The sequence below is a fragment of the Condylura cristata genome, unplaced genomic scaffold (genome assembly GCF_000260355.1).
Source record: "Condylura cristata isolate star-nosed mole 26May11 unplaced genomic scaffold, ConCri1.0 scaffold00014, whole genome shotgun sequence".
Lineage (NCBI taxonomy): Eukaryota > Metazoa > Chordata > Mammalia > Eulipotyphla > Talpidae > Condylura > Condylura cristata.
Genome location: NW_004567115.1, coordinates 24,637,775 through 24,650,906, shown reverse-complemented (window position 1 = coordinate 24,650,906; position 13,132 = coordinate 24,637,775). Strand labels below are relative to the sequence as shown.

At 33.2% G+C, this 13,132-nt stretch overlaps 1 protein-coding gene across 1 annotated transcript in view; it reads right to left on the bottom strand.

Moving 5' to 3' along the window:
- ADAM32 (ADAM metallopeptidase domain 32) overlaps positions 1 to 13,132 on the bottom strand; it is a 70,020-nt gene that overhangs the window by 47,710 nt on the left and 9,178 nt on the right. Inside the window, exons 5-9 of the mRNA XM_012724778.1 lie at positions 11,461 to 11,537; positions 9,820 to 9,997; positions 5,370 to 5,438; positions 5,024 to 5,095; positions 4,654 to 4,820 (exon numbers count right to left, since the gene is read on the bottom strand). Of these exons, the coding sequence (XP_012580232.1) occupies positions 4,654 to 4,820; positions 5,024 to 5,095; positions 5,370 to 5,438; positions 9,820 to 9,997; positions 11,461 to 11,537 (563 nt within the window). The remainder of the gene's footprint in view (positions 1 to 4,653; positions 4,821 to 5,023; positions 5,096 to 5,369; positions 5,439 to 9,819; positions 9,998 to 11,460; positions 11,538 to 13,132) is intronic.

Below are 13,132 nucleotides of genomic sequence, written 5' to 3'. Positions count from 1 at the left end.
AAAAAAAAAAATGAATGTGTAACTACCAGCATAATGTATAGTATTTTCTGACCAAAGCATATTACTGGCAAAATTAACATATAAAGAAACTGTATCAGCCCCCTTTCATCTCCCCTCACGTCAACCCCTTGGAAATTTCTGATCTTGTTTTATCACCTTTTAAAACAAAACAAAAATACTTTTCATGGCATACCTGTACATATGTGTGCTGTGTATAAAAAATTGTTTTCACTCAACAAAATAAATTTCAGATTTAGCTATGGAATTATACGTACTGGTAGTTTTCTGTTTACTTATAAGTGTTAATTCTTTAATTCTTTGCATAAATATCCCAATTTACTTATACCAGCAAAGACATGAGGGATATTCCCAGTTTGGGGTGATTATGAATAAAGCCACTATAAGAATTCTCTTACAAATTTTTATGTTAACAATAGTTTTGCTATACCTCAGGTGGGGTAATTAGGTCCTGTGCTGAATATATGTTTCATGTCATAAAAATGGTGTAGCCATTTTCCAAAGGAAATGTGTCAACTGCATTCCCAGCTGCCAAGGTAATTTCAGTTGTGCTGCATAATGTCCAGAAGGTGGCACTGGAGGATTTTTAATTTGCTTTGTTTGTTTTGATTTGAAACAGTAATTGTAATGGTTTTTCCTTGTGTTTTAATTTATATTTCCTTGGTGAATAATGATGTTGAGGAACTTTTCATATGTTTATTTACTATCCATGTTCTCCTTTGGTGAGGTAACTTCAAATATTTTGTCTGCCTTCTATTAAGCTTCTTTTTTTTTTTTTCAATTATTGAATGTTAACAGCTGTTTCAACTTTCAGGTACATGTCCATTATGAGATGTGTGATTTGAAAATATTATCTGTGATTATTTGGTTTGTCTGTGATTGTTGGTTTGTCTTTCCATTTTCTTTTACCCCATCTCTTAGACCATCACTCCCTTTCCTTTCTTCCTTCCCCTCTTGAAGTCAGAAACCATTCATTTTTGAGTGTCTCTATAACTATTTTGCTTTATCGATCACTATGATCACTTTTATTACTTATATGTATGAAAACATCTACTAGGTGTCTTTATCTTTTTTTTTTTTTACTTGTTTTACTATGCGTAATTCCTCAAACCCCTTCCATTTTGATGTAAGTGGTGACATTCTGTCTGTCCTTATAACTGGATAAGTATTTCATTGTCTGGATATAACACATCTTTTAATCCAAAACTCTATTAGTGGGTACTTCAACTGTTTCCACATTCTATTGTAAATAATGCTGCAATAGCCATTGTGTAGCATATCTTTTTACAAGTTGTGGTTTCACTTACCTTGGCTAGATGCCCATAAATGGGATTAATGGGTAGTATAGTGTTTCCAATTTTAGTTTTTTATGGTAGTCAAGATGGCTTTTCAAAATGGTTAAATCAGATTACATTCCCACTAAAAACATAACAGGGTTTCTTTTTCTCCTTAACATTCCCACTTATTGGGAATCCTTAGTATATACCATTCTTAGCAGAGTGAGATTGTATCTCATTATGGTTTTGAGTTGCATCTCCTATATTAAAAGTGATGTGGGGCCCTCCCTGGTGGCACAGCGGGTTAAAGCACTGCACTGAGAAGCTAAAGCCACTTCCGCATGAGTTCGATCCCTGCCTGCCCTGGAGGTGACCACAAGGCGTGGCAGACCTCTCCTGACCCGCCCACTGCTCCCCTCAGCGGTGTACTTCGTAGATCTGCCTGTTCTGCTCCCCACTCTGTCTCTGGTGAAGACTTTCGCCACCCCTGAGCCTCTGGCCTGTACCCCAGTTCTGTATGCACAAATAAATAAATCTTACAAAAAAAAAAAGTGAGGTGGACCGTTTTTCCGTATTGTATTCCCATAGAGCCTCTCTCTGGAGAATTATCTGTTCGTATATGTTACCCATTGATTGTTGTTTTTAAGTTAAGTTGTGGTTTTGTTGTTAAGTTGAATTAGTTCTTATACCTTAGATATTAACCTCTTGTTGGCTATATAATTTGTGAGTATTTTCCCATATAGTAGCATGACTTTTTCATCTATTTCTATTTTTTTCTTTCTCTATGTAAAATCTTTTAATTTAAGCAATCCCAATTGCTTATTTTTGCTTTTATTTCACTTGCCATAAAGGAACATATCCAAAAACATCTTTACCATTGATGTCATGAAATGCATTGTCCATGTTTTTTCTTCTGTATATTTTATTGTTGCAGGTTTTACATCTAAGTCTTTAGTCTAATTTGAATATTTTTTGTGTGTATGAAATTAGAAAGTGTTCCAACTTCATTTTTTAATATGTGTCTGTTCTGTTTTCAAGCACAATTTATTAAAGTCACTCTTTTCTCCAGTGGATGGTCATGATTTTTTTGTCATGCACTAGGCACTGATAGATGCATGATTTTAAATTCTAAATTTTTTTATTATGTTATACTGATCTCCATGTTTATTTTTATTCTAATACCACACTGTTTTAATCATTGTTACTTTATATTTATAATAGTTTAAAAGTGCATAACATGCGGTTTCCATTTTTCTCTTTTCTTTATGCTTACTTTAGCTATTTAGGCACTTATTATTCCATATAAATTTTATTATTTTTTTATTTCCTTGAAGAATATAATAGGAATTTAATGTGGACTAAAGTAAGTTTATATAATCATTTTGGTAAAATAGTCATTTTTGTTTATATTGATTGCCCCATCCAAACACACACTATATCTTTCCATAGCCTGATGTCTTACTCTGTATCTTTTAGTGCAAACTTGTATTTTTCCATTGTGTAAGTCTTTTACCTCCTTAGGTTAACTCCTAAGTTTTTTAATTTTCTTTTTATGTGATTGCCAATCATAATTTCTTTCTACTCTCACTCATTGTTTATACATAAAGGTGCACAATGAAAGGAACTATCATTAAAATGAAAGCATACATGAGTTGGAGAAAATACTTACAAATCATGCCTCTGACAAGTTACTAGTATCTTAAGATCTACAAAGAACTCACAGAACTCAACAAAAAGAGTATCAGAGAACCCCAGTGAGATTAGTAGGTTATACAGTAGACTCTAGTCATATATAATATTGCAAACTAATGTTATTTCAATAAAAAAAAACTTAAAATAACAGTAAGTAAATAAAATTTGATATAAGTTTAAAACCTCAACATATTTTCCAATTGATGGTTTGACCTACCATTTTATTGTGTTCATTTATTGTTTCTAGAAGCTATTTGGTATCTAGAAGTCTTCAGGATTTTCTACTTATGCTAACATATCATCTTAAGTAATAATTTCATTTCTTTTGTAATCATAGTCCTTTAATTTTCTGATTTCTCTAGGTAAAACTCTAAAATTAAACTAAAGAGAAGGGGTAAAAACATACATCCTTGCCTTGTTCCTGATAATAAAAGAAAAGCCCTCAGTTTTTCAGAATAAATATTATATTTTGGCTAAAAGTAGGTGATATATGATCATTCTTATATTGAGATAGGTTCCTTCTACTCCCATCTTGTTAAGAGTTGTAAGTAAATCAAGAAGCACACACACATATACTATATACTACTCAGCAATCAAAAAAGATAAACTCATGCCATTCACAGCAACATGGATAGAGCTGGAAGGGATTATGCTCTGTGAAATACACCAGAAGGAAAAAGAAAATATTGGATTTTTCACTTATAGACAGAATACAGGGAACCAAATAAGGGATCAGGATAAGATTATAATAATAAATAAACAAAATTAACAGGCAACTATAAATCAGAGACATTCCGTAGGGAAGGTAGGGGAAAGGATCAAAACAGGGAAGGGGACAGTATAAGGGACTATGGTGCACAGATAATTTGGCCTTAGGAATTTTACAGGAACTACACCTGAAAGGAAAGAGCATGCATTGTACAAAAATGAACACTGATGTAAAATAAACAAATTAATTATTAGAACAAAAAAAGAAAAAGTATATGACTGCAATTTTCTTTCATGGGTGGCTTTTTGCATATTACACCTTATGTATGTATGAGTGAAATAACATATACAATGTATTTATTACATAGATAAGCTATTTATAGAAATTCTCATGAAATAAAGGATACTTGAGCTATATAGTTAAAACATAACAAACTTGTTCATCTGGAGTTAAATTTGCTACTTTCAGATACAATTATTCAATATGAAGAATCTGTGTGAATAAACTAATTTTAAACAAAAAATTTTTGCTTTTTAAAATCCTGCAGAAAATGTTTTAGAATAAGTTCTTAACTTATATTACCAACCCTTTGATAAAAATTCTTAATAAAAACATAAGCTTCACAAGACAAATACCCTCTCTTTTTGTAGTAGTTAGGATTATGGGCTCTCGAGATACAAACTGTGGGTTCAAACTACATACCCTACTAAATCCAAGAGTTCCAAGGTGATTCAACTTCATGAAATATTAATATCCTCAATGGTAAAGGGCTGATAATCATAGAAATAAATTTTAGCAATCTTTATCATCTGGTAACAAGAAAGAGGCTACAAGGCCTGAAAAATGTACTAATGACTAATCAAATGTGAAGTCATAAATAAATAACAATCTCCTAAATTAAACTACATCATAATCACAGATCTTTGCTTTCTAGGAATACTGAAACATCGTTCTTACATGAAAAGATAGGCGATATCATGAGGTCTTAGGGTAAGATAGGACTTTTTCCATTCTAGAAATGCATGTAATAATTCATCTGCCTCTCCAACTGTAGAAATCTTATTTTTATCTGACCACAACTCCAATGATGACAGCACAATAGTAACTTTAAATTGGGCAAACAGCTAAAAACAGAAAAGACAAGTACCAGAAAAATTAATCTTTGTTAATAATTTATAAAAATTAAGAAATGTCCAGTATTTTCACAAATGGAAACTTAGCTTATATGAATGACTATTATTCAGAAATGCCAAATCAAGTTAAAGAAAAAAATAATTTCAAACTATTTGTGAAGTTTTCTAATTAGTAGGAAATGGAAACTACTTACGGAATTTACAAGGCCAATAATTTCAATGACTTTGTTTGTTACAATCATGCCATCAGAGCCCAAGAAATCATACTGAAAACAAAATAAATTTTAAATTTAAATACAACTTCTTATGTAACATGTTTGAGATTTATTTTTCATCTACTCTCAGAGATTTAAAGCTGAGCTTAAAATGAGCCAGTAACAAATTTAAAAATGGATATAAATTGGATCACTCATACATGCTGGTAGCTATGTTCTCTCTGTGACATTTGAGAAAGTTCAGAATATTTAAGATCTTTTCTAGTTAGGGATAATCATACAGTTACACCAAATATTTAAAAACAAAGAAAAAAACTACACATACCAAAATTTTGTCCACCACAATATGCATTTCTAGATAAAGTGGAGTTAAATCTGAAACAGCTGGCTCTGGCTAAAGAAAAGAAAAGCAGCATTTAAGAATATAAAAACTTTCACAAATTATTTACTTGAATTTTTAAAATCTTTCCCACCTTTCCTGAAAGTGTAATTCACAAAAATTTATATATATTTAAAATATAGGACTTGATATGAAATTAATGCCAAATCAAGCTAATTAATATACCATTACCTCACAAAGTTACCTTTTTTGTATGGCAATGTAGGGTAAGATCAAACTCTGTTAGCAAATTTTAGTTTATAATTCAGTACTGTTAGCAATAATCATGTTACTACTCACTAAATCTCCAGAACTTTGCATAAATGAGACTTTGTACTTTTTCACAATTATTTCCCCATTTCTTCTTGTCCCCAGCTCCCAATAACTACCATTCTACTCTGATGGATGAAGTTAACAGTTCAAACACCACATATAAGTATAATCAAGCAGTATTAATCTATCTCTGGTTTATTTCATTTACTATAATGTCCTCTGGTACACAAACGTCAGGATTTCCCTCACTTTAAAGGCTAATATTCCTGTAGGGTGGGGACAGGACACAGTTTGTGTTTTGAGTAGCAAACAAAGCAGACTATCATTTACAAGGTTAATTCTGCACTGCCAAATTCTCTGCTTTTCTACTGTATTTCACACATTCAGTCTTTGCTGTCATAATCTCACAATGCAAGAGCATTTTTTTTCTTGCATCTGTAGTGGAAGCCTTGGCAGCAAACAACTGCTCCAGGTTTGTCAGCTACATGTATTATAAAACATTTTCTGTCATTCATCAATGGACATTTAGGTTGTTTCCCTATCTTCACCAAGGTGACAATATTTCATTGAACACAACAGGGGGAATATCTCTTCCAATGTTGAAACACACACACATACCCAGAAGTGGGATGGCTGGGTTGTTGTTGTTGTTTTGGGTCTTTTTTTTTAAGGCACCTACATAATGTTTTCCATAGTGGCTGTACCAAACTACATCCCCACTAGCAATGCACACGGATTCACTTTTCTGCACATCTTTGCCAACACTTGGGTTTCTTGTTTTTGTTTTTGTTTTGCTAACAGCCTTCCTGACAAGTGTAAAGCATTATCTCACTGTGATTTGGTTGGTGATTTGCATTTCATGATGATTAGTGATGTTGAGCACCTTCTCATGTACCTTTGGTCATTTTTATGCCTACTTTAGAAATATATCTAAGTTCTTTAGTCATTTTTTTTTCATTCTTTGTCAAATCACTTATAAAGAACTTGAATTTATGCTATTGAGTTATATGAGTCTCTTATACTCATGGATGGATACTAATCTTTTATCAGATATATGGTTTACAAATATTTTAATTCTTATGTTGCCTTTTTATTTTGTTGACTACTGTGCTGTACAGAAGCTTTTAAGGTTGATACTGTCCCATTTGTTTATTTTTACTTTTGCAGCTTATGTTTCTGGGGTAAATTTTTTCAAAACCACTGTCCAGATCAATGTCAAAAACTTTTTTACCTATATTTTCTTCTACGAGTTTTACTCTTTCAGGCTTTAACATTTTAGGTCTTTATTTTACCCCAGCCTTTACAGGATATGCTAGTGTTTGCTTTTACAGCAGGTTAATATCAATATGTAGTTGATAAATTTCATAGCAATTTAGTCAAGGAATAAGAAAATCAGTTGTAAAGTTCATTAGTTGCACAGGTTTGATTTTGTGACGTAAGATAAAACAACTGGTATGTATAATCGTTTTTTTACATGTATACTAGAAATGAACTAAATGTCCATTCTAAAAAATAATTTAGGTGTGGATGATAGGAAAAATGCTTATGTTTTGCCACTTCTTCCTGTATCCATGTCTTTGCATGTGTCTCCCAGTAAGATATGAATCTATTTCTTCTCTCTTAAATACAGGCTGAGTCTTGTATGAATAATTCACATTCAATAATAAATGCATCAGAATGGTATGCTCATTGTGAATATGAATCAGGAAGTATTGTCTACTACAACCCCGACACCTATAGCCCTATATAATACTGTACCAGCCTGAACCAGCCTTCTAGATTTAAGAAATAAGTGGCCCATTCACACCCGTTGTCCCAATCAGCCCCAAGGACCACCATGGGAAGGTGCAGGAAACAGATGCCCATTGTAAGCTAAGAAGATAAACCACAGAAGAAATCAAACAGCCGAGACCTTGATTTCAGAATTCTATCTCCAGATCTGTGTGGTTTAAACTACCCAGCATTTAACACTTTGTTAAGACGGCCATTAAAAGTAGGAAATCTGGCCCTCCCTGGTGGCGCAGCGGGTTAAAGCACAGCACTGAGAATCTAAAGCCACTTCTGCATGAGTTCAATTCCCGCCTGACCCGGAGGTGACCACATGGCATGGCAGACCTCTCCTGACCCGCCCACTGCTCCCCTCAGCAGTGTACTTCGTCGATCTGCCTGTTCTGCTCCCCACTCTGTCTCTGGTGAAGCCTCTCACCGCCCCTGAGCCTCTGACCTGTACCCCAGTTCTGTATGCACAAATAAATAAATCTTTTAAAAAAAAAAAAGTAGGAAATCTTGCCATGTGAAACTACAATAGATCTTAGAGCATTATGCCAAGTGACATAAATCACATAAAGAAAAAAACAAATACTGTATTATCTCATACGTAGATGTTAAACAAATAAAAAACAATGAATTCATAGAAATATAAAACAAATTGGTGGTTGCCAGAGGCCAGCGGAAATAAGTGATAGTGGCCAAAAGATATCAGTTCCCTGATATAAAAAACCAAGTTCAGGACATATAATGTACAGTGGCACCTACAGTTAACAACACACTGATGTATATTTGAAAGTTTGTAACAATAAATCTTTAAAATTCTCATCACAAGAAAAAGATAGTTGTGAAGTACAGACATATATCAAGTCATCATGTAGTGTACTTTAATAAAAAATTATATAAGGCAATTACACCTCAATAAAACTGGAAGAAATATTTATATATAAATAACTTTTTTCAAAGAGTCACAGATTCTACATAAGGAAAGCAAAAGCATATTCAAAGACTGGGGTGCACCACTCTTTTGTCTAATATCCACAAAAATACGGTAAAAGAGCATCTAAGGGAAACTGGAAATAGCACCAATACTATCCACAATACTTGGTAATCTAAGCAATTGTAAATTATCCCCATAAATTTTTAGAGGGAAAAGGAAATTTTAGTATTTAGTCAACTAAAAATTTTAATTAAACATATATGTGTGATAGTATTGAGTATCTTGGTGCTACATGGATATTACATAGTCTATTTTAATCCTGTATTATTTAGCCTATAATGTTGGAAACTATACTAAACACAAGAATAACAATGGATCAAATAAGACTGGAATTTTTTTCCTCTCATAAAAGTCTGACAAGATTATCAGTCTTTATAAATTCTCCCAAGTAACGTTCATCAACCTCATTGGTCTGTAACATATGGTATTTTCCTCATCCTGTGGGCTATCATGTGCCAACATATCCTCACTGCAGGGAATAGGAGAAAAAATAAGCTCCCTTCCTTCAGAATTTAATTCAGACACGACACACATTTACATATGCTCCCACGTAGTTAGCCAAAATTTTGTCCCATGGCAAGGGAAGTAAAGAAATGAATTCTTCTTTTACCTAGGTGAGTTATGATGGATTTTGTTTGTTTTCTTGTATACTGACAGAAGATGGGAGCATATTTACTGGAATAACTAAGGTTATACTCCCTATATAAATTATGCCACTTGCCATAAAAATTGTGAAAAAAAAATCTTTCACAATTACTTTTATGAGACTCTACACATATACAGAACAATTGGTATGGCCAAAAGTGACCAGCTTTAATTATACTTATAATTTAACTAATTCTGAGTAATTAGTTACTAATGAAATCTTTGTAAGTAATGGTTTTATCAAATTAAACTTCCAGACTATAATGACAAAAGTAGGAACTGAAATTTTTTAATTTATATTGAATATACACACTTAATTTTTAGAAAGTTGTAAGCATGTAACTGTAAAATAAAAATTAAAAAAAATCATCAGAAAAAGATATTAAAGTTTTTAGTGGCAATCATAATGTAGTATATATACAGATGTTAAATTTAATGTTGCACAAGAAAAACCTATATAATGGTATAAACCAATGTTACCTCAAGTTTTAAAAGGTCATTATCAATCTGATAAAAAAAAGAGTAAATGATTGATTGTGATAAAGAGAAAACTAGTGGTCCACGGTTTAAAAGAAGCTGTAAGGTAAACAAAAGCTAAGACTATTCTCAAGGAAAGTTTATCAGTATGCAATAGCTTAATAAATTTCTTTTTAAACTACACTGAATAAAAACAATAGCTTCCTTGAAATCAGCAAAACATACACAGCTCACCTTTCCACTTATAAAAATGTTGTAGTCCATTGGGTTTTGCTCCATCCCTTGGTCATTTAGAGTAAGAATTGCAGAGTCGTTGTTTTCGTTTCTTAATTTATAAAGAAGATGCTGAAATTCAACTTCAGATTCCAGAGGCTCGATTACATATGATGCATTTTCAAATTGCAGTATTCCTCTGTAAAATTAAGAATGAAAATGAGAGTGATGTTCCTCAATTCTATATTATAAAACTCTAAGAAGATAAAAGAGAAAGGTGAAGGGTGGAGGATGAGGGCAGAAACAAAGAAGGTGAAAGAAACAGAACATAGTTGAGTTATTCTGACCCAAACTCTGTTTTGGAGGCTCTAAAGGGACAAGGATCACCCCAGTTCACAAAACTAGCTTTGTTTTATTTTCTCTATTGTTATAAATGCAACATAAACATAAATTATGCAATCAACTGCCAGGTGTAGAAGTATACAGCATTATAGTGATCAAATAATTCCCCTGGCCTCCCAAGTCAATGATTTACTAAAAGCAATAGTAAATAGAAAGCATCATAAATTTTGCTCTACATTGTATTGTATTGTATTTATTTTAATCACGCTTACATTGCTTGTATAACAAAAGGATATATAAGGAGCTATTTTATTTCTAAAAATAAAATTTGGCAGTAAATAGAAGGCATTTATTTGTTTTGTATCATCTCAATAAGGAATTAAAAGCAAGATTTTAAAGAGTAAACAACTTTTGTAACTACTCATCCCTTAATCAATTGTATTAGTTCATTTGTTTGTAAAAACAAGGATCCCAGACTGCAAAGTACAAGTGAAAACTTTCCTTACAAAGTGAAAAATTCTAATATTACAGAGTAAAACCTACAATTCTTAGGGAGTTTAAGACAGTGATATTATTTTTAAAAACATGAGTATAGGCCTTCCCTGGTGCCGCAGCAGGTTAAAACACAGCACTAAGAAGTTAAAGTCACTTCAGCATGAGTTTGATCCCTGCCCTGGAGGTGACCCACATGACGCTGCAGACCTCTCCTGACCTGCCCGCTGCTCCCCTCAGCAGTGTACTTCATCAGTCTGCCTGTTCTGCTCCCCACTCTGTCTCTGGTGAATCCTCTCACTGCCCCTGCACCTCTGGCCTGTACCCCAGCTCTGTAGGCATAAATAAATCTTTTTTTAAAATGACTATAATATTAATAATGGTTTACAGAGAAATTTCTTTTTTCCTCTACTACTGATTTTCCTTTAGAAAAAGCATACCTTTATCTGTATCATTTTATCTCCAAACACTGATGTAAGGCTAATAAAAGGTAGATATCTAAAATACTTGCTGAGAAACAAACCATACTAAACTTATCTTCTCCAACTGGCTGTACTCAGGTCTGTTTAATTGTCATTTCTATAGTTAAGAAAAAACAACATATAGACCAAGGAGACCAGGAACTCTAACTCTTCAAAAAAAAATTAGAAGTGTTTCTAGTTTGTAAGGAAAGTGAAGAGAAATAAAAGAAGACCTTTAGAGGAGTCTGTCTCACATAGAAATCCTCTTCTAACTCCACTCTTAATATAAACATAATAAATTTACTTAAGCTAAATCTTATAATTGTAGTGTTCACTTATTGATGGTAAAAAAAAATACATATATAACCTCAGTCCAGAGCATGTATTGAGTGTGGCAACAGAATTTGGATATCCTTCAATATATCCTTGGTAGTAGCACTGAGTCTGGGAAAGAAAAGAAGCAAAGCAACTTAGCAAGAATAATAAAATTAGAGAAATGCATAATCATGATAAAAATTTTACATATACATTTCTGTTGGTAACTGATAAACCAAGCTTTTAAAATCTATAGCCAATTTGGACAGTATATAAATAACCTATCACATCTAGAACACCTTATTTTAAAACTATGGACTATACTCCTTTTTCAAAGAATAGGAACATTTACAAAAATGAAACTTCAAGGCTTCCCTGGCAGCTCAGGGGTTAAATCTCAGCACTGTGAAGCTATCCTCAGCCATTGTAGCATAAGTTCCATCCCCAGACAGGAAGGTGACCCACATGGCACAGCAGTCCTCTCCCGTCTCACCCGCTGCTCCCCTCAGCAGTATATTTCAGTCAATCTGCCTGTTCTGCTCCCTACTCTACCTCTGATGAATTCTCTCACCCACTTCCTCTCTTCCCCACACACCTATTGTATGTATAAATAAAATAATTTTTTAAATGAAACTACATTATGGGCCATGATGCATAATAATAAATTTTAAAGTCCTAAAATCATACAACCTTTGATCTTTGACCACAATACAAATGAACTAGAGAGACAGCAAGCATCATCATAGAAACAAACAATAAAAACCCAGAAAGGCTACATCTAGATTCACTGAAACTATAAGTTTTGGTGGAAATCAATGTAAGAATTCTTATTAACACATGTTTTACATTGTTTTATGTAGGAAATAAAAGTAGGCGGAATAAGGAAATGAAACTAAGGTCCCATCCAATATGGAGTAAAATAATATGGAGTCCAGTTCAATTTTTCAGTAAATGTTTAGTGTATACTATGTTCTAGACATTTTTCTAGGCAATAGGGATACATCCAGTGAACAAAACAGACCAAAAGTTCTTCCCTTGTGAAAATTATATTGCTGTGGGGAAACAAAATAAATAACTGATGTATATATAGCACTTTGTGCACTGATAACTACTGTAGAGAAAAACAAAACAGTTAAGGAAAATAGAGTACAAAGTACAATACTGCAGTCTATCCTGAAGGTTAGCCAATTTCTAATTAATCAGGTGATTTTGAACCTTTAGAAAATAAAATAGAAAAAGTAAGGATCAGTAAAGAACAAGAATCTGGATTAAAAGCAATAGGAAGGGACCTCCCTGGTGGCCCAGCACTAAGAAGCTAAAAACCACTTCAGCATGAGTTCGAACCCCACCCTGGAGGTGACCCACATGGCACTGCAGACCTCTCCTGACCTTCCCACGCTCCCCTCAGCAGTATACTTCATCAGTGGGCCTGTTCTGCTCCCCACTCGGTCTCTGGTGAATCTTCTCACTGCCCCTGCACCTCTGGCCTGTGCCCCAGTTCTATGTGCAGAAATAAATAAATCTAAAAAAAAAAAATTAAAAAGCAATAGGAAGGGCAACATCTATAAAAGATAAATATGTATGGTACATTTGAAAAATGGTAAGGTCACAAATGTGGAACAGAGTAACCAAGGTAGAAAATAAAAAATAAGGTCAGAGAGGTAAAACAAGAGGAGGTTATATAAAGATTTTAGGATATTAAAATGACTTTGGGTTGCACACTA